The sequence below is a fragment of the Nycticebus coucang genome, chromosome 3, assembly GCF_027406575.1.
Source record: "Nycticebus coucang isolate mNycCou1 chromosome 3, mNycCou1.pri, whole genome shotgun sequence".
Taxonomy (NCBI): domain Eukaryota; kingdom Metazoa; phylum Chordata; class Mammalia; order Primates; family Lorisidae; genus Nycticebus; species Nycticebus coucang.
The window spans coordinates 66,802,998-66,824,927 of NC_069782.1; the positions used below are offsets into that span (position 1 = coordinate 66,802,998).

Here is a 21,930-nt window from a genome sequence, read left to right on the forward strand (position 1 = left end):
TAGCTAAAGTGCTTTAAGACGCATGTTTACGTGGTAAAGCCACAAAGGCAAACAAGTGAATGATTCTCATAAAATCCTCACTGATGGCTCTTCCAGGAGGTAAAGAACAGCTGTCACTGGGGATAAGCACACGGGAGAATCTGAGGAAATGGTGGCATTGATCTTGATCTGGGTAAAATGGACGAGCACTTTACGGTCAGTCTTTAAAATGTTCCCATATGTTACTACATTCTTCTCTAGGTCTCTCTCTGTCTGCCCCCTCTATGTTTTCTCTTTCTCTCTCATGCCTCAGCTAAAGACTGCCTCCAAAAAAAAAAAGACACATATTATCAAGGGACAGTTTATTCAGAGAAAGAGACAAGGGGGCAAATACTCAGACGGAAAATGAAAAGATAACATAGACACAGGAAATGAAAAGGGATGAAGAGTTGGCAAGAAGGCCGCGGTAAGGAAATGAGAACTGGGGAGACAGAAAAAAATAGGATCCAGGGTAATGGGGGAGGGGGTGAACTTACAAACAGCAATATTGTTTCTCTTCTGTTTCTCTCTCTGTATTTTCCCCCTTCTTTCATCTCCCTACATCTCCGTCTCTCGCTCCCTCATCATTGCCCTCCTTAAACTCCCCCCAGCTCTTTCTCTTTCTTTTCCCTTCCATTTCCCTCTCTCCACACCCCTCTCTCCCTTTCGTCATCTCTCTCCCCTCTTCTTTCTCTTCCAGGTTCCCCACACACATACCTGCCCCCCCCACCATGTCTCTTTTTCTCTTCCTCACCCCACCCCATATTTATCAAATGGCCACTCTGTGTCAGACACAGTACTAAAGAAAGAAGGAGGCCTGGCTGGGGACGTGGGATGTATGGCCACAGTGGTTACCAAGTATCTGTGGCAAAAACGCCTGCCCAGGACGCCGCGACCAGGCTCAGGCATGGACCTGTGGGCCACCTGTCACTCCGTCCCCCTCATTAATTTCACTATCAAACACTCCCAGCAGCACAAGTTGTAGGTCTTATTTATTAAATATTTAACTAGGAGAAATCCAGCTGAGATGAAACCTCTCATTTGCGGCAGCCCAGGGAGAACAGAACATGGGCCTGCTGCTGGGATTAACCCAGGCCGATGAGCACGACCAGGGTGCCCAGAGGGAGAAACAGGTGGGGGGCAGCCCCAAGCCAGGGGCAGCAAGACCCAGAAATGAAGGGAGCTGGGCTTTCTCACAGACTCACTGGATGCCGAGAGGTTGTTACCCGGTGAGAGGAGTTCAAAAACCCCCACACCAGAATAGGTCAACTCATAGAGAAAGAGGATTACCAGCGGTTGCCAGGGACTGGGGGCAGGGAGGTGCAGGTGAGGAATACAGGGTTTCCTTTCAGTGAGCCGAAAAGGTCTTGGAACTAGAGAGAGGAGATCGTTGCACAACACCGTGAATGTACTAAACGCCACCAAACTGTGCACTTTAGAATAGTTAATGGCTAATTTTCTGTTACATAAGTTTTATCTCAAATTTTAAAAATTAATTAATTAATTTTTTTGAGACAGAGTTTCTCTTTGTTGCTCACACTGGACTGCAGTGGTGCAATCGCAGCTCAATGCAGCCTCAAACTCCTGGGATCCAACAAACCTCCTGCCTCAGCCTCCCGAGTAGCTGGGACTATAGGCATGAGCCATCATACTCAGCTCATTTACATTTTTTTTTTTTTTTTAGAGATGGGGTCTCACTATGTTGTCCAGGCTGGTCCTCAATTCCTAAGCTCAAGCAATCCTCCCACCTCAGCCTCCTACAATGCTGGGATTACAGATGTGAACCACCACCACCACCCCCACCTCAATTTTTAAAAACTAGAAAAAGAAAAATTCCCACAGCAAATTCATTTTTTAAAAAAGTTTTTTTCCTCAACTTCGACAATTAGATTTAAGGCTACTGACCTCATTTTTAAAAATTAACATCTATTTATGTAGAGAGTGTTTACATTCATTGTTTCAGGCGCTCTGCTCAGAATTTTGAATCATAACATCATTTACTCCTCACAGCCTTGGGAGGGAGGTGCCGGCAGGTTTTATAGAGAGAGAACTTGAAGCTCGGAGAGGGCAAGTGGCCTGCCCAACGTCACACAGCTCTAACCTACTCTACCTGCTTAACCACTAGGTGAGGAGTTTCAAAAATCCCCAAGCCCAGGGGCAGCCCTGGACCAATCTTTCCAGCATCTGTAGGCGTGGAGCTTAGGGGATCAGCCTTTCTAAAGTCTCCAGGTGATTCCAAGCTGCAGTTAAGATCACCTTGGGAATCTTGTTGGGATGCAGCTTGAGATGGGGGGTCTAGGGTAGAGGATGAGATTCTGTGCTCGAGCTACTCAAGAGATGATGATAATGTTGGGCCAGGGACCTCAGCCATAGAACGTTCTAGATCTGCACCACCCAGTACCATAGTCACTAGTCACACATAGTAACTGAGCACTTCAAATGTGGCCAGTACAACTAAGGGACTTTTTCATTGTAATTAATTTCTAAATTGCAACAGCCATGCGTGTCTAATGACTACTTCATTGGGGAGCGCAGGTCTGGGTAACCTGCGAGAAAAGAAAGAAATGATGCATCAAACAGGTTAGGGAAAAAATGATGTCCTAGAACTTTAATTAAATAACCTAGAGCCTTAAAAATAAGCAAGAGCTCGCTCTCGTGGTCTGCATTGTTAAGTGACCCAAGATCTGGGGCTAATACTGAGAAAACACCTTGGCGTGCAAGGAAGAAATCAGGAACTCGCTTGAGTCCTCCACCTTTCCCTTACTGCCTACCTGCCCAGGGCCCCTCACCTGTCCCTTTGGGTCCCCAAACCAGTCCCTGCTTCGTCCACCAGACAGAGCCATCCAGATCTCCATAGCAGGCCCTCACCTTCCCTACTCCCCAGATCACCCTGAAACAAGTCTGCACGCCCCTTGGGTCTCTTCCTCACTCAGTTTTTCAGGTGTCATTACTTGTCCATTCCTGTCAATACCAAGGTACAGCCAAAATCACCCTGGAGATCTTTATTTTTGAGCTTACCACATTTCAACTCTATCCATTACCAGTTTATCTGGTCCTTAGTCTGTCTCCCTCCCCACCTAGAATGTTAGCCCCCAGGACAGGGATTTTTGTCCATCTGTCTCGGTTTTATCTGTGTCCCAGTGAGGATACCAACAAGGAAACTGAGAGCTTCCACCACTGGCTGAGCACTTGAGATGTGCCAAGCACATCGTTTTACATTCGCCATCAATTTAATCCTTACAACATCCCTGGGAAGAAAATACTATTCTTCCCATCTTACAGGTAAAGAAACTGAGTTGTGTGACTTTGGCAAGTGACTCCAGCTCTCTGAGCCTCAGTGTGCACATCTATAAAATGGGAGCAAAATTAAATGCCATGAGCTCTCAGGGCTGGTATGAATTCAGTCAGCCAAAGCTTTCAGGGCTTGTAAGCTCTCCATAAAGAGGAGCTACTTTTATTACAACTATTCTCCAAAAGGCAGGCAGTTGTTCCTAGGTATGCTCTCCTAGGACACGGCACTTCCTCTTTACTAGAGCTCAAGTGAAATCCTGACTTGAACTTCCACAGAGGTCAAGGAAAGGGTCTGCTCATTACAATTGCAAAAAATGGTCTGGCTGCTTTTAACCAAGTTTTGGGAATTGAGGAGCACCGGAAATCCTGCTTGGTCAGTTAGGGGAGCCATGGCTGGTCCTAAGGCTTGGAGACCTTGCTCTAAATCATTTGGCTGCTGTTGTGTTCTGAAGTAAAGGGGCTGTCAGCACCAAGAAAGGTGCACAGAAATACACACACACTATTCCATTGGAGAAGGAGGAAGCTAATGCCTAGAATAATAATACATACAAACTCTTACTTAGCACCTACTGTGTGCCAGGCACTGTTCTGAGTGCTGCTTGAATCCTTACAACAACCTCACAGAGCAGGTACTATTGTTAAACCCATTTTACTGATGAAGAAACTGAGACCCAGGAGCTAAGTGATTTGCCCAGGATGATGCAGACATAAAGAACTAAACAGACAGGATTCAAACCCAGGTAGCCTCCCCCTTAACCACAATACTGGATTCCCTCATGCTCAGCACACAAAGACACAGCACCCCTCAGTTCTTACAGAATTTTGCTCAATCTAAAAAACAGCCATGAAAAATGTCCCTGAGAAAACAGAGCAAAGGGTCTCCAAACAGCCCATATGGATATGGAAAATGCTTCGTGTCTTTGGTTCCTAAAGAAACATACACTGTACCACAACAGGATTCTACTTTTTGCTTATCTGGTTGGCAAATATGTAAAATCAAGAGCAACCAGTTGGACCACACAGTCAGTCAAAGGGAACCTTGGGATTTGAAAGGGCACACATTTCCTGTCCCTTACTGCCTGCCACAGAAGCCTGACATATGATCCCACCATGCCATTTCCAAGAATCTGTCCTAAGACAACAGTCACAGATGTGTTCAAAGACTCCATTACCAGGATACTCACTGCAGTATGGCTAGTGTTGGCAGAAAGACAGCCAGTCTTAAAACATCTACACAGAATGACCCTATTTTTGTTATGGAAAACAGAAGTACAGGTGTGCCAGGAGGGAAAAGAGGTGGAGTGGTTATTTCATTTCCTTTGGGGTAAATGAAAATCCTCACTGTGGCTCACAAAGCCCAGAATTACCTGCCCTTGTCACTTCTCTGCTCTTACCCCCTCCCACTCAGCTGGCACATAGTAGTTGCTCAAGAAACATTTATGAATGAATAAATGAATACACTCCTCTTCCCCTCACATCCCTAAGCTGACATGGTCTAGGGGTTTGTCTCCTATACATGCTCATGACCAGCCCCAGGTGTGGGGACTAAAGGCACATGGAACCATCATCTATACCGGCAACACTCACCCTGCCAGGAGCCCACAGAAAGTGAGGCACGATTTAAAAACTGGGTAACAGAAGGAGAAAGAGAGAGAAGGGGAGGCCGCAGCAGCTTTCATTCCAACATTTTCTAACTCTGGGTGAGATTTCCTTCTATATATTCATCTATATTTACATCAACGAATCTGTCGGTAGCAAGCCTGTTGCTGATCGTGTGGGATCTAAAGTTCACAGAAAGCTGGCTTAGACACTCAGCTAGGAAGAGAAACTGTAAATTAAATTTAAGTCACCCAAGAACCCTGAGTCCACCCACTCCCCTTGCAGAAACCTGTGACATCTATTACATCAGGATTTCTCAACCTTGGCATTATTGACATCTTGGCCTGGATAATTCTTCACTGTGGGGGGCTGGCCTGTGGATTTTAGGATGCTTAACTCACCTCCCTGCCTTCTACTCATTAGATGCAAGTTGCACCCCCTCCACACCCCTGCATTCGTGACAATCAAAAATATCTACAGACATTGCCAAAAGTATCCTCAGGGGTAAAAATCACATACACACACACACACACACACACACAGCAGTTCAAAAGCACAGGTTTACATGCAGCCCAGGAAAAATTCCATACCAATTAACTGTTCTTTCCCTGTTCCTCATCATCAACATCCTCAATATACTAGTCACCTGGTATCAAAAACCTTTCTACAGATTCAAAGAAAGTGGTAACAACAGAGTTTGTTGTTCAGTTATGAATGTGGAGTACCATACATAGACAAGAATTTCATTCTAAAAACTCTCTGAACCTTGGACAGAGCTTCACATGCAAAGATGTTCACTGTGCTGTTATTTAGAATGGCAAAATAAACAAATAACCAGAGATGGTCACACAAAGTATAACACATTCACGAAGTGGAATATCATCTTATAAGTATTAACAATATAGCCTTTTCCATATAGTACCACTGTGTAAATGTAAACAAGACTCCCCTTTCTCAAGTTGTTAAGTCCATCTGTCAAAACCGCCATAATATCTTCATTTTTTCAGAACAAGATATTTAAGCTTCCATCAGCTGGGGCACCAAGATAATAAATAAGCAGCTCTATGATGCCTATGACAGGTGATTTGCTACCCTTGTACAATATACAACCTGTGCAACTATACAGGGTGACACTTATCTTTTCAAAGATACTTAATGACATGGAAATACGCTCACAAAAATTTATATCCTTCAAAAGGTATGGAATGAAATACATTAAAATATCTCCAGAGATTCTTTCTGGATGATAGAGTGCACACATATTTTATATTCTTTATATTCATTTAGATGTTCGATTAATGAAGAGAATAGGCCTCTTGAAGGAGGCGACTTTTGGCCTGAGCCCTAATTGAAGAGAAGGAGCTAGCCATGGGAGACCCAAGGGAACAGTGATGTAGGTACAGGGAACAGCCAGTGCTAAACAGAGGAATGCCGTGTAATGTACATGAGCTGGGTGTGCGCAAAAATGACCAGTGGGGCTGAGACAGAGTAGAATGAGTAGAAAATTTAAAAAAGGAAATAACAAACAAGACAAGGATCAGATCAATGTGAGGCATTATAGGACCCCGTTACATCAGTAATCTGTAACCTATGGCTAGCAGGTAAGAATCTGGGGAATCTACTCAACCTGCTTGGAAGAGGGATATTCTGCTGGTCTACACCATCCACTACCCTCTCCACTGATGACGCAAAATCCAAGGAATTCCACTTTCAGTCCTCGCTCTGAAACAAAGAAAACCAAGTGTTTCCAATATTTTAATAATCTTTGTCAAAAACACTGTTTATTGTCTTCACCATTACTTAATTAACATATTTATTCATGATGGAGTGAGAGAACTTTTGGGGGATGAGAGGAAGGTGAATCACTCACTCCTACCCTCAAAGAGCTTTCTAATTAGAGAGGTAAACCATAAACATACAATCTTACTGATTTTTACAAAAGTAAGCAAGATTCATTTGATACTGAAAAAGGCACAATTAGGGTGGCAAGTGGAGAGACACGGTCATTCCAAGTTGGTAAGTACACCAAACATCATACAGACCCAGTGTCTAACATCTATCCACCCATTCAACCATCATCCATCTAGCCAGTCAACCATGTTTTTACTCTTCAGTCTAATCTAGTCATCTGCCTACCTATTCATCCACCCATACATTCACCCATATGCCAACCCATCCAGTCATCCATCCATCCACCCATCTGTCCATCCATTTGTCCACTCAGCCAGCCAGCCATCATCAATCTACTTATCTACCCACCTATATAACTCATCCACCTACCCATCCAATCACCCATCCCTCCTTTCTTCCTTCATCCCATCCATTCATCCACTCACCCACACATCTCACCAACCAACTATCTATCAATTCATCCATCCATCCACCCAGCCATCTAACTCTAACTGTATAAGATGCCCTCATCCCCCTCAAATCATAAGCATGTATCCATGACCCATAACTTAAAAGACTGCATTGTGATTAGGAATCAGTAAAATGTCAAAACTTTGCATACTAACAACTCTTCTAAAGATAATTTAAGCCTATAAACATCTCTATTTGTGCAAGATTCAAGCACTCCAAGTCCTTCTAAGACCCTCAGGGAAGCTAGCCTATTCTTGCTGCTTTGAAGTATTTGAAGCCTTCAAAGATGGTGTTTTTGGATGAGGGCAAGGATAGGGAGAGAGTTAAAGGAAGGGGAAACTGTGGGCAGACTGGAGAGAGGCTGGTATTGGAGCACAGAGAAAGGGAAAGGAAGTCAATCAGGAACACGAATAAAGTATTTCTAGGAGAAATCTTGCTTGGGCTTTGGAATCATGGAACTCTAGTACATGTCATCAACAACACCCTGGGATTGTTCCCCCCCGGCTCATATATTGGAGCAATACTGCTTGAGCTGACCATTCAGGAGAATGGGTTAATAATGTAAATGCCAAAGAAAAACAGAGATCAAAGGAGTTGGCAAGAAAGGGCAGAATAGCCGGGTGAGGTGGCTCACCCCTGTAATCCCAGCACTTGGGAGGCCAAAGTGGGTGATCGCCTGAGCTCACAGGTTCGAGAACAGCCTGAGCCAGAGCGAGACCTTGTCTCTAAAAAATAGCCAGGTGTTGTGGCGGGCTCCTCTAGTCCCAGCTGCTTGGGAGGCTGAGGCAAGAGGAATCACTTAAGCCCAGAAGTTTAGGATATCATGGCACTCTACCAAGGGTGACAATGTGAAACTCTGTCTCGAAAAAAAAAAAAGCGCGGGGACTGGGGGGGGGTCAGAATATTAACACCAAGGTAGTACCTACTGTGGGCCACACATTATTCCAAGCATTGGGTCAGAGAAGCTAAACATGGCCACCTAAATAAGCCCATCCATGCATCAACCCTTCCATATATAAGCACATAGATGGCCTGCTGAGTGCCAGGCACCATTCTAAGCATCACAAATATTAACTTATCTAATCTTCCCACTAGGTATCAGAATCCCCATTGCACAGACTGGGAAACTGAAGCATAGACCACTGAAGTGATTTGCCCAGCGTCACAAAGCCAGTGGGCCAGCCGAGTTAGGACTTGAACCCCAGCCACCTGGTTCCAGAATCTATGCTCTCAGCTGAACCATGCTGTTTCTCCACAACCACATCAATTGCCAAGATCTAAACCACAGGTTCTGAATTCCAGAATACAAGCAGGGACAAGTGCTATCTGTCCGACCCAGCCCTTAGAGAGCACAATGAGTAAATTGTGAAATGGCTTAGCCCATGTCTGTGTGACGGCCACTGTCACATAAATGCTGATGAATCCTCAGGCAGGATTCCCAAATACTCAGACTAAAATTAACACCTTAAATTCATTCATTCAAAATTATTTATTCATCACCATAATACTGTTCATAATATACAGCAAACAATCTCCCCAAACTGGAAGCATCTCAGATGTCAATCTCTCAGGAAAATAGGTAAAGAAATTGTTGTATCAACCCAAAATGCCATATTATACAGCAGAGAAAAATAAATGAACAGCAGCTACACTGCACAATAGAGATGAATCTCAGAAACTCATAGTTGAGTGAAAAACACAAGTGCAAGTCCCAGAAGATGAAACAGCTCAGAAACAAGGGAAGTTAAATTTATATTATTATAGTATATATAAATATGTGATAAAACACTTCCCGTTTTTGAAAAAAGAGAAAAAGCAGGGAAATAAGACACACTCAATTCGAGAAAGTTCTCTTTGGGCCGTGGGGTGGTGGAGGAGCAGGAGGAAAAGGCAGGAGTGGAGACTGCAGAGAGAAATACGTTATCGGTCCTATTCTAATTCAGTATTTCTCAAAGTGCATGTCCCAGACCTCAGCACTGCCTGGGAGCTTGCTAGAAAAGCAAATGCACAGGCTCCACCCCAAACCTCCTGAATCAGGAAGTTTGTTTTAACAGCCCTCCAGGATGCATGCCCAATTGGGAGAAACTCCACCCTATAGCAAGATGCTGATCCCAGAGGGCTGGACAGGGCAGGGGTGGGTGGGGACCACACTTTGAGGACCAGCATTCTAGCTTCTGACCAAGGTGCTGGGTCTACCACAGTCGGCATACATTATTAAAGTAAAGAAGTAAAAATCAGCAAAACGAGAGATAATATGAACAGCGTGTCACGAAGTTGAAATAGGATTAAAGTAACAGTCTGCTAACCCCAAGTATGAGAAAACACCCCCAAATTAAATATTCAGCCCCTGGAGGTGCCAGGCACGGGGACAGTGTAGAGACCAATATAGCCCTCATCCTTACTGAGTCTAAAGTCCATTGCTTTGGCTACATTTTACAGAGTAAAATTTAGGTATATATTTCTGGACATGGCATCTCTTAAACTTCCCGTAAATCCTTGAACGTAAAACCATGCCCTCATTTTACAGATGAGAAGACAGGCTTCACATCTGTGGGCTGGAGCTGAGATTTGTAACCAGGGTCGCCTGTTTCTAAGCTCTGTTTGCTTCCCATCCACCCAGTAAGTATCACCTGCCCTCCTCCCTCCTTCTTTTCAGCCTCCACTCTTGGTGCTATTGCTCAAACTGACGCATTCCCGCGTAGACACCACCACGACATGCCACAAACATTTTCACAGCAGCAGCAAGCGGCGGTCAGCATAGACCTGTGCCCATTATAATCAATAAAGAAAATAATAATGGAGAAGGAAATAAAGGAACACATCAGGCTCTGGGAGATCAGAATCCATGTGACCCCCTACAGACCAAGTTTTAGGTCCATCTCAATGTCTTGTTTAAGACAACTCCATCAACTTATTCTCAAAAATGAAAAGGTAACATCCAGACTTCACCCTCCTGTAAACACCACTTGCATGCAAGTACTTTAAAAATTGGCTTAAAATTATATACACCTTTTACACCGAGGCCTAAAATGAGAACAGAACATAACAGAGTGAATATTATTTCCTGGCAGGTGAGCAACTAAGTTCTGTTTCCCATCACGGCCCCAGAGAGAGGACCTGCCTCTTGTGTTTGTTATCTGGGGGCTAGAAGCAGGGGAAGGTTGCTAATTCCTAGTGGGATGTGCAGCAGGCCCACCATGTACCTTTCATGAAGACCCACGGCTCTTGCCAGTCTGAACAACAGATAAAAGCCATGTCTGACCAAAGCAAGACGACAAAACTTGATCCGGACCAAACTCAGGCATTTCCCTTCAGAGCTGGGATTGCTCTTGTGCTAGCTGCCTTAAAGGCTGCTTCCAAAAGCAGCATTCATTCCAGTAAAAATTCTCAGCTGTTCAGAAGGGAAAAGTAACTGACACTGCCCTTTCCTGAGCATGGGCACCATCTCTAGGCGCCTCTTCTCTCTTGGGTGTTAGGAACTCACCACTAGTGTGATTTGCCTAGGACCAGAGTTTCCTGAGATGCTAAAACTAGAACAGTCCCAAACCTGGACGAATGGTCACTCTACCCAGATAAGGGCTAATACATGTAATGCCCAGTGTTTTTTGTTTGGTTGGTTGTTTTCTGTTTGGGTAGGGGATTATATCTATTTTTGTTCTTGTTTTTGTTTTTGAGACAGAGTTTCCATTCTGCTCCCCGGGCCAGAGGGCTACAGCATCAGCCTAGCTCACAGCAACCTTAAATTCCTGGGTTCAAGAGATCCTCCTGTCTCAGCCTCCCAACTAGCTCGAACAACAGGTACATGCCACTATGCCCAGCTAATTTTTCTATTTTTAGTAGAGAAAAGGTCCTTCTCTTTCTCTGGCTGGTTGTGAACTCCTGAGCTCAACAATCCTCCCTGTCTCAGCCTCCCAGAGTGCGAGGATTACAGGCATGAGGCACCGCACCCCACTGTCCAGTGGTTTTTTAAAACCAAGTGGCTATGCACACCCACCTCCTTCCCTCTCCAAAAATATTCCTTGCTTCTGTATTCTCCCAGGGAGTGAGGGAGAAGGAAGACAGAGGTTTCAGGTGCAGGGACCTATATTCTAACCCAAAAGCTGATCTATGTTCTGTTGAGTTTGCAGCAGACACCTGAGAAGGCACAGAATGTGTCCTGAGTCTGTGGTCTCTGTGCTGGGCTTGACACTTGACTTGCTCTGAAGGAGGAGATAGGGCATGGGAGCAGGAAAGCTAATTACACACTTTAAAACTCCCTCACCTCATCACTCACAGGGAGAGAGACCAAGGTGAGGGAGGAAGAGAATTAATTATATCTTAGACCAAAAGGAATAGAAAAATGGGTTAAGTGGGCATGAATTTTTTCCCGATAGTTTCCAGAGAGAAGGGAGAAAGCAGAATTGTCTGAGGGTCGCTCTAAAGAGCTCCACACTCAGCTTAATAAATCCACACTGCCCAGTCATAGAGGGTCCCTACACAGCCTCATTTCTAGCCGAAGTCTCCTGCCCCCCCCAAAAAGAAAGGAAATAGAACATCAGAAATAAAATGACCCTCTGGTATTGTGGCTCTTATATTTGTGGCTTTTCTCAGTGCCAGACACTGTGCTGACAATTTTCCGTGCGTGACTCCATTTAATCTCCTGAGAACCCCCCAAGGGAGCCACCAGCAGCAGCAGTATCTTCACCATGCATGTGAAGGAACTGTTTTGGTGCCCAGGGATTTGAACCCAGGCCTGTCTGACTCTGAGTCTGGGGCATTTTTCCTCTCCTCTCTGCTCTCTCTCAGGGCAGGCACCATCCGGCCCTGTTCCTGGGAGCTGAGTTAGCATTCTCAGAAATGCGTTAACAGTGGGGCACTTAGGCTGACCATCGCTGGACGAAGTCCACCTTCCCAGTGGTGCCTTCTACTGCTGAGGAAGTGCATATGTGCGCTTGCTACTGGGGAGCAAAAGGGCGGGGGGGAACATATGCCCCACTCAACAGATGCCTCCCACCCAAGTCCCTGAAAAAAGACTTCATTCTCAAGGGGCCACTGCACCCCATCTGCTGAAGCATTGACGTCTCAGAAACCATCATTGGCCTGACAACCTCATGAACATCATCCCAACCTCCTGCACCTAAAATCCACCAAAACCCTAAAACATTTGCATAAGGGAAAATCAGATGTTATACAATTTAGCTAGTGGGGGAAGACATTACACCTTTTTTAAAATCCATTCAACAAACATGTATGGGATGCATGTTTTGTGTCATGCAGTGGCAAAGAATAGACCAGTGTCATGGGTCTCATGGCCTCAAAGCTTAACTTCTTACTAGGGTGACAAAACCAACACACCCCAGAAAACTCATTTTCTCTCTCTAGCGCAGGCACGTAGCTTCAAACAGCGTCCTCAGTCTTTCTCATTTCTCTGACTGGCATTTAGCACTACTACTTCCATTACCTTCTGCACATCCACATCTCTAATTCCAAACCCGCAAAGCCAGATGTGCTTTGGAGCTTAGAACTTGGGGTTTTTAGAAGGACAACAAAGATGGGAAGCACATGGTACAAATGGTATAACCACACTTTGGACAACAGTTTGGGGTCTCTTATAAAATTAAGTATACACCTACCACACAACTCAGCAATCTCACTCCTGAGTATTTATTTACCCAGAGAAATGAAATGTACATCCTCGTTGTTCCCGATAAAACCCATACAGTTCGTAACCACTCAACTAAAAACATCCCAAATGGGCTTGGTGCCCGTAGCTCAGTGAGTAGGGCGCCAGCCACATATACCAAATGTGGGGGGTTCAAGCCCGGCCCAGGCCTGCTAAACAGCAATGACAACTGCAACCAAAAAATAGCCTAGCTGGGAGGCTGAGGCAGGAGAATCGCTTAAGCCCAAGAGTTTGAGGTTGCTGTGAGCTGTAATGCCACAGTACTCTACTGAAGGCGACATAGTGAGCTCTGTCTCAAAAAAAAAAAACAAAAAAAACAAATGGCTTTTAGGTGGGAAATGGGTGAATAAATTCTGGTCCAGTCACACCATGAAATACTACTCAGCACCCAAAAGGAACAAGCTGTCACAGGCAATAATATGAATCAATCTCAAAGGCTGAGTGAAAGCAGACAGACTCAAAAGGTTACATACTGTGTGATTCTATTTATATTATCTTTTGGAATTGGTGGTTACAAAGGACTAGAGAAGTGGGGTGCTGACTTAGAAGGGCACCATGGGGTTATTTTGGGGTTGACAGAAATATTCCATATCTTGATTTGGGTAGTGGCTGCACGATTTTTTTTTGTTGTTGTTGAGACAGAGTCTCACCTTATCGCCCTCGGTAGAGTGCTGTGGCATCACACAGCTCACAGCAACCTCCAAATCCTTGGGCTTAGGCGATTCTCTTGACTCAGCCTCCCAAGTAGCTGGGACTACAGGTGCCCGCCACAATGCCCGGCTATTTTTTTGTTGCAGTTTGGCTGGGGCTGGGTTTGAACCTGCCACCCTCAGCATATGGGGCCGGCGCCCTACCCGCCGAGCCACAGGCACCGCCCGTGGCTGCACGATTGCAGGCATTTGTCAAAACTTACAAAACAGCATATAAAAAGGTTGAATTTTGTTACAAATAAATTATACCTTGATAAACCTGATTTTTAAGAACAAGAAAAAAGGTCTCTGGGTATCTCTATGACATAGCCCGGATAGCCTAAACATAGCCCATAAACTAAAGCAGAGGGAATCTAGTTGAAAAAGCAGACTCCCAAGCCCCAAACCTGCAAGATCAGAACCATCATCTTAAAAGACGATCCCCATGCATGTGAAAGTTTGAGAAGCACTATGATAAATACATAGCCCTCCTGGCATGGGACTAGAGCAATACCATAGAGTACGTCTAACATTTCTGCAGTGAAATATACCAAAACATGCACAATGTGGGATAGATTCAAATGTAAATTAAGACTATATGCAAGTCAGTTCAAGTTACATTTTACCTCTAAATGAGCTCTCTTTTGATTTTGGAATTGCAGTTGAGGAATTGCTTATTGAAAAAAAAAAATTCCCAATGGGAAAGCCGTGCTAATTCTTACTTTATGGGATTATGCTCTTCCAGAAATACCAGCCAAATTGATCTAACCCAAGAATCATGTGGGTTACATCATCCTGCCTGCTAACGTAGAACCTTCTAGAACATTCTACCATTCGTGATTGAGCCAGGAGTCTGATAACATGTTCTCATGTTCCTCAGTGTTCCTTTTGCTTCTCATGCAGAACATTGCTCTTTCCTTACAAAAACAAACAAACAAACAAACAAAAAAAAAAATTGGAGGTATGCCAGTCAGCCAATGACCATAGGCTGATGACCTGATGTCAATGTGACTCTAGGCTTCTCCTTGAAATTCCTGAAAACCTGGATGAAAAACTGGAATCCCACATATGAATCAGGAGACTAAGCATGATCATACACAGACTTCCATCCATCCATGGCTCTTGCAATGGTCCAAATGTCTATATCATGGTCAGTGGGAGACCTGCTGGCATGAGGAGGATTGAAAAGATGACATTCCCATTGGTGCCTCGCAGCACATCGGAAAGAGTGTGTGGCATTAAGGAGGGGGGAGCTCTAGGAAGGTTGACAGATGCTGCTTGTTGAGCTGAAAGATCCGAGCTCTTCAGAAGTCATCAGAAACCATCACAACCATATTTAAATCAGACTTCCAATCAATGAAAACACGGACACAAGGTGTGTGGTTAAGACGCCTCACTGCCTGGTATGAGAAAAAGGCAGCAATGTAAATCTGAGTATCAAAGACTTCCGTTTGGGTTTTCTGACTTAGGAAGAGGGGAGAAGAGTGAAACAAATGAGAACCCTTAATTCTCATTCCTGGCTTCAAGCCTGACCCACTGGGGGATGGAAGAGGAAGGAATCACAGTGGAAAATTTCCCATGAGTGCAGGGAAGGCAAAGCTGAACCCTCTGCCAGCATACCATGTTGGAATTTGCACTTGGAAGTAACACTCTTAAGACTCTATGAGCACACACCCAAGCTCACGGAACATTTACTCACTTCTCTTCCACAAAACAGTGAGAAACCTGCAACCCTTATTGAATGCCGTTTCTAGACATGTCCCACTACATACACATCAAAAAGTGGCAGGAGCATTTCCACTCCTTTCCAAGAGAAATGTGGAAGAAAGAAAAAATTAACAAAATCATGTATAAGACATGTCCCTCACAACACAGCTGGAAACTACCTCAAACGCCCATCAACAGTAGAATGGATAAGTAGATTGTTGCAGATTCACACAATAAAATACTGCACAGCAAGGAGAAGAAACAACCTACGATTATTTGTAGCAATTGTGAATAAATCTCACAGATGGGAGCAAAAGCCAGGCACAAGAAAATGTACTATGTGATTTCATTTATATACAAAGTTCAAAAAGAGGCAAAATGAATCTATGGAGCTAGAAGTCAAGACGGTGGTATCCTTGTCGGGGAGTGACCATGAGAGCGGATGAGAAAAGTTTCTGGGAGGAGCTGGCATGTTCTGTTTCTTCACTTGGGTGCCAGTAGCACAGGCATATTTACTTTGTAAAAATTTATGAAGCTGTATCGGACTTGTGTACTTTCCTATACGTTTATTAGACTTCATTCTAAAAGTTCAGAATAAGCACTTACACTTTTTTTTTTTAACAGCAGAGGTATTTTAGATTAAAAAAAAAAAATGTCAATGTTCTGTCCTAGCATCTGACTCCTTAGTCTATCCACACAGTATCTTCTTTATGCTGGCCTGAATTCTTTTATCCACCCCACCCCCCCTTATGTCTCTGTCCGTCTCCTCTCCTTCTCCCTCCCCACTACCCCCCAGAGAAAGCTCAGTCCGAGATGACCCAGCTTGGTGACAGGTTGGGGGGTGGGGAGATTTTCCTTCCATACTGGGAAAATAATGTTTCTGCTACCTGGGGCCAAAGAACAAAAATGGTCTGCACAGAGCAAAATGCACAAACTCATCACAAGAGCAAGGAAGCCATGGGCAAGCTGGCCAAGGAAGAGCCCAAGTCCAACCAACACATCTCGTTCACCAGCATCTACCTCCTTCTTCTGAGGGGCTACTCAATCTCCTTTCTCTCATATAGCCCTCTGATCTGCAGGATTCAGGCTGGACAGAGGTGAGCTAAGGACACAACATAAGGACTCCCTGCCTCCTTCCTTTCCTCTTAAAAGTCTCCAAATTCAGGCTCCAGAAGGCGATGTAAAGGCATTTCCAACACGGAAATCTGTCAGCCCAGTGAAGCCCTCCCTCCTGGACACTCCTGCTGATAAGCGTGCCCCCACCATCCTCCAAGGCCCTCACCTCTCACTCTGCTGGCCAGAGTAATCACACTTTAATTGGCCCAGAATGGGGCGGAATTTCTAGCCTTAAGAACCAGCCTCTTCATAATGTCGGAACCTATGAGGAAAAGACCTAGTTCCTGCCTTGCGTACCAATGGAGATAACATTGTTGTTAGGGGTGCACTTCCCCACAAAAAGACCTCTGCTGAATCTCTTAATTTTCAGGACCCTCAAAGTAGACTGTTGACACAGCCCAAAACCTCAGTACCCCCACTACTATGTCAGTACTCAGAAGCCAAGAGCCTGGCCCAATTTTGAGCCCCCCAAAAGTGAATCCACCCACCACTGCACTCTTCAAATAACCCTGGGACCTCAAAGGGCCCAGCCCTGTTGAGTACATAACGGTGAAACCAAACACGAAAGGGATGGATCCCTGAGGCCAGGGACCCATGTAGCCCGGTCATTTTTACACAGTGGGCAGTTGGTTGGAATCATGCTGAGAAGCGGCACATTTGGACGTGGCAAGGTGGCCGGCCAGCCTGGGGAGCAGGGTGTATCCCCCCTCTTGGAATGTGGGTCATGCTTAGATAACTGCTAGAAAGCCCGACTAATTACCCACTCTTGCCTGCATACATCTTAATAGATAGTAAGCCCTCCTCAAGGTTTATTTCAAGCAGGAATAGATTCAAAGAAACACAAGGGGCTCGGCATTTTGACAGCATCTCGGTAGAGGAAAATGTGGTCTTCACCTTCTTCCTTGAGATCTTTAAACAAAAAAAAAGAAAAAAGCATTCATTTACCTGCCTGAGATGTCCACATGGGTGCTGATTTCTCCTGGTGTTCTCTGCTGGCTCCCTAGGGTGAGAGAAGCTGAATCCAACCCACCCCTAACACGGTCTCCCAGAAAGGGCCCACCACCTTCTTTTCTCTTGCCCTGTCTTTCTTATTGGAATAGCCTACATTGGGTCTTCTAGGACCAGCGCATAAGGCAAATGGGATCTGTTCCTCTACATCCCAAAAGATAATGAGGTGAGGTCCCTCATCAGTGGTTAAAGGAAATGAAATTTACAGCAGAGAGAGTAAGCACCACCCGCCCCCCAGCCCAGGTGGCTACCCTCTCCAGATCCAGCCAGAGGCCCACTCTGGGGTGGTGCTGGCTTCTCAGTGTGAAGGCCGCATGGTCTCCCTCTTGGTCTTGGTCCTGAGAGACCCCAGAGGGCTCTGCCCTGAAAGTGCGGCCCCCTCCTTAAGGAGCGCAGACGTGGAGAAGCTGAGCCCCAGCTTTGGGGGCTTAGGTGGATACCAGTCAGGCGCGGCCCAGGAAACCTAGCCAAGGCTCCCAGGGCTCCCTTGCCCTGACCAGAAGCGCCCAGGCCCCGGCCGGGTCCAAGCTCATTAGGGGGAACTCTGATCGCCCCCGGAACTGGCTCTGAGGCCCCAGTACGACCCCAGACCGATTCTGGACTCGGTCCTTAGGAAGGATACACTCCCCACCCCCCCTTTCGCCCCCAGCCCATTCCTAAGCCTCCACAGTGGCTCAACCCAGCTCCAGCTCCAGCTCCGGGTGGAGAGATTCCTCACACTCCTCCCCGGTGCCCCCTCTCCATGCCCTGGAAGACCCCCCCACCTCCCATCAACCCTCGGGTCTCTCTCCCAACCTGGAAGAGGGGAGGCGGCGGGAGGAGGGGGAGGCGCAGCTGCCGGGGTGCGGGCAAAGGATATGGCCATTCGGTGATCTTTTTGGCGTATTTTCTCACCACGTTGTCCTCGCTGAAGAGGAATAGAGACCGGTTGACCGTGAGGCAGTTCTGTCGGACGGGGATGGGGTTGTAGAGTGCCATGGTCCGCGCTCTCTGCGCCATTGACTGCTTGTACATCCTTTGCGCCCCGGGCTGCCCGCCCTGCCGGCTGCCCCCGGCTCCTCGCCCGCCTCCGGCGCCCACGACCACCCCGGCGGCTGCCCCGGAGCCTCCTCCCCCGTAGCGGGCCGGCATCTCGTCTCCGAAGCGGGCCATTCTGCAAAGAGCAAAGGGCTCCGGGTTACGCTGCGGCGAACGCTGCGGAAGACGCCGCCGCCGCCGATGCCGATACTGCCAGGGCTGTGAGCGCGGCGGCTGGAGCTGCGACTGCGGAGACGATCTACGGCCCAGCCCATCGGGCGGCGGCGGCTCGGCGCCTCGGGTCGGGGGCTCACAAGGCGGCTGCCCAGGCCGAGCCGGGGATAGCAGCTCGGGACATCTTCCTGGCTGACCCGGGAGAAGGAGGGGCGGGAGGAGGTTGCGGGGGCGGGGCGCGGGGGCCGGGGGAGGGAGGGGGAAGGGAGAGGAGGAAAACGAGGCAAAAAATAACCGAGGAAGAAATCCAGGCAATCCCCAGTCCACCCACTCCGGAAAAAAAAAAAGAGAGAGAGAGGCAGTTAAAAAAAAAAAAAAAAAACCAACGCACACCCCCTTTAAGATGCGAACGGTTTTAGCAAAGGACGCCCCCCCGCGGGACGCAGTGGAATCTTCAAATTCCTCCGGGGTCCGGGTCAGGCTGGCATCTTGCAAAAGGAGTGCGCTCGGCCCAATTACAAAAAGAAAAAAAGAAGCTTTTAAAAAATATATAAAAACCAAGTCTTTGCGGGGTTGCGGGGGAGAAGACAGCAAAAAAAAAAATCCCCCTTATGTTTTGCTTGAGTTCCTAGACCTTAAAAATGCTGCTGAAAGATCTGTAGCTCCCCCAATAAAAGAAAAATAAAGAATAGTCAAAGGAAAAGTCAGAGGGGGGAGGGGAGAGGAACGCTCCGGAGGGCTCCTAAGGAATCTTCAGACCGCAAGGTCCGGGTTTAAAAAGAAAAAAAAAAATTTTTTTTCCTTCCTGAATCACCAGCCGCTGCCTCTTCTGCTCACGGAGGAGTGTTGAGTGTGTGTGCGCGCGTGCAGCGTTTCGCTCAACCGTGCCTCATCTTGGGGTTAAATTGCAGCAATAAAATCCTCAAAATTCCCAATGGGGGAAAAAAGAGAGCGATATGCACCCGTGGTTTAACCACTCAGTAGTTGCTCCCGGATGCTGCAATGCCTGCCATCCCCCCACCCCACCCCATAATGCCTCCTCCTCCTCCTCTAGGTTTTGCTAAAATAAGACTGGTGAGGGGTGCGGAAAGAGGGAGGAAGGGAAAAAATGGGCGCAAAGGTCTGAACCACTGGCCAGCGGAACTCTAAAGGAAGCAGCAATTGATGAGTTTAAAGGCAGAAAGACCCACCCAAGAGTGACACATGATGGCCCGCGACCAATCGCGGAGGCGCGGGGGGACCGGGATCAGCGGAGTTTGTGGGCGAGAGAAGGGAAAAGCCGGATGGTCAGGAGGCTCGGGGGCAGGTTGGATGTGGGTGGAGTTGGGACTGATTCCTTCTCCCCCGGGAGGAAACCCTGTTTTCCACCCAGTCGTTTTGGTTGCAGATAACCGGACGCTCCTAGCATCTTGGAAGGAGGCAGGAAAGAAACTTGTAAGACATAAAGAGAAGGGATTCGCGTCCAGAGGTGAAATCAGTCCATCTCTAAACAAATTTGTTTTATTTAGCCAAAGATAATTTGTGAAAGCTGGGAGAGTGGTTTGGGGTTACTTTGGTGAACGTTTCAAATCACAGGGACTAACACCATCTTTGAGGACCCATAGGTGACAAATCTGAACTCCGAGAGAGCAAATAATTGAGGATTTCTGGGTGGTATATTTTGTGTTGTATTCAGTTCTCTCCAGAACCACTTTGATAATTTCTCATTCTGCTTTTGTATATTGTGAGATTCAGTAAGCACATAGAAAAATGAATAAAACATGAATGTACAGGTAAAGAAATTGCTGGGAAGGAAACACATATGAAATAAGTCCAGAGGTCAATTAATGACAATTAAGGTGGGGGAGGGAGAAGAAAAAGCAGAGAGAGGGAAGGAGGGAGAGGGGTGGGGCCTTGGTGTGTGCCCCTTCTGGGGGCAAGACATGATTGCAAGAGGGACTTTACCTAACAAATGCAATCAGTGTAACTGGCTTATTGTACCCTCAATGAATCCCCAACAACAACAACAAAAAAAAGAAAGAAGTCCAGAGCTAAAAATGGAACATCACTGGCTCCCCAAAACCCTACTGTGTGTGTATACACACCCCTTCCTCCCAGTAACCACTACCTGACTTGGTGGTATTAATATCTTGCTCTGATTTATAGTTGTACTACCTCGGTATGCCTTCCTAAACAAGACAATTTTGCTTTGCTTCTTTTTGTCTATTATGTAAATGGAGTCATGTCGTATGCATTGTGCAGTGTCTGGTTTCTTTTCCGTCAATGTTATCTGTTTAAGATTCATGTGTTCTTTGTTGTCATGTGTAGCTGTCGTTGATTCATTTTCACTGTGCTATAGTATTTCATTGACAGAATATGCCACAATTTGTTTCTCCATCATCCTGTTGGTGGACATCTGTGTTGTTTCCAGTTGGGGCTCCTAAACATCACTGTCTCAGACACTCTTGGTGCATATACACATGCACGTCTGTAGAAATAGCCTGAGGTGTGGAATTTCTGGGTCCACAAGGAATTCATATCCTCAGATTTATAAGATGTCACCAAACTGTCTTCCAAAGTGGATGTACCAAGAAACCATTGAATTTTCACAAAGCATGTACAGTCACAAAGGCTGGGTTAGGGTTGGGGGAAGAGGATAAAGGCAGCATTTTTTTTTTTTTTTTTAGGCTTAGCTAGTTGGATCCTAGTTAATCCACCTGCACACACAGATATTAGTATTTGGGTTCATTCAGAACATCCTGTAAAAATGATACATCTTTATGTAAATCCTCTTTTGTGTGTGGGGCAGCACCTTCAAGATTGTCTAACTTGTTGGAACCAAGTGTGGTGTCTCATGCCTGTAACCCCAGGGCTTTGGGAGATGGAAGTGGGAGGATGCTTGAGGACAGGTCTTGAAGACCAGCCTGGGCAGCAGAGCAAGATCATTTCTACCAAAAAAAAAAAAAAAATTGAAAAATAAAAAAAATTTTCTAGCTTGTCAAGACATGAGCAAAACGATTAAACCAAGAATGACTAGAATTGCAGGGAAATGGGTGTGTGAGATTCTGATGGAGAAGTACAGGCTCTCAAAACCCCTAAAATCACTAAATAAGTGCATCAATGATTTCTATGCTTTATATTATTTCAAACTTGAAGATGAATGACTGCTAATGTGAAACAAGAAGCAATCCCATGTTCATAGATGAGAGGAGCCAGTCACATGAGAAGGCTATGTTGTATAAGCTGAAATTTAACTTTTTTTGACAGACCTTCCTAAGGAGATTGTTCAGTTCATAGCATGAGCGTTGC

The 21,930-nt window shown here is 46.0% G+C and overlaps 1 protein-coding gene across 14 annotated transcripts in view; it reads right to left on the bottom strand.

Moving 5' to 3' along the window:
- The window catches only part of CACNA1A (calcium voltage-gated channel subunit alpha1 A), a 358,837-nt gene that overhangs the window by 226,718 nt on the left and 110,189 nt on the right, over positions 1-21,930 (bottom strand). For 10 of the 14 annotated variants that reach the window (XM_053584930.1, XM_053584936.1, XM_053584931.1 and 7 more), the window contains one exon: positions 18,311-18,604. The exons of 1 other annotated variant lie outside the window; for it this stretch is intronic. In XM_053584930.1, coding sequence (XP_053440905.1) covers positions 18,311-18,604 — 294 coding nt within the window. 3 more of the 14 variants (XM_053584935.1, XM_053584934.1, XM_053584938.1) reach the window with 3 other exon arrangements.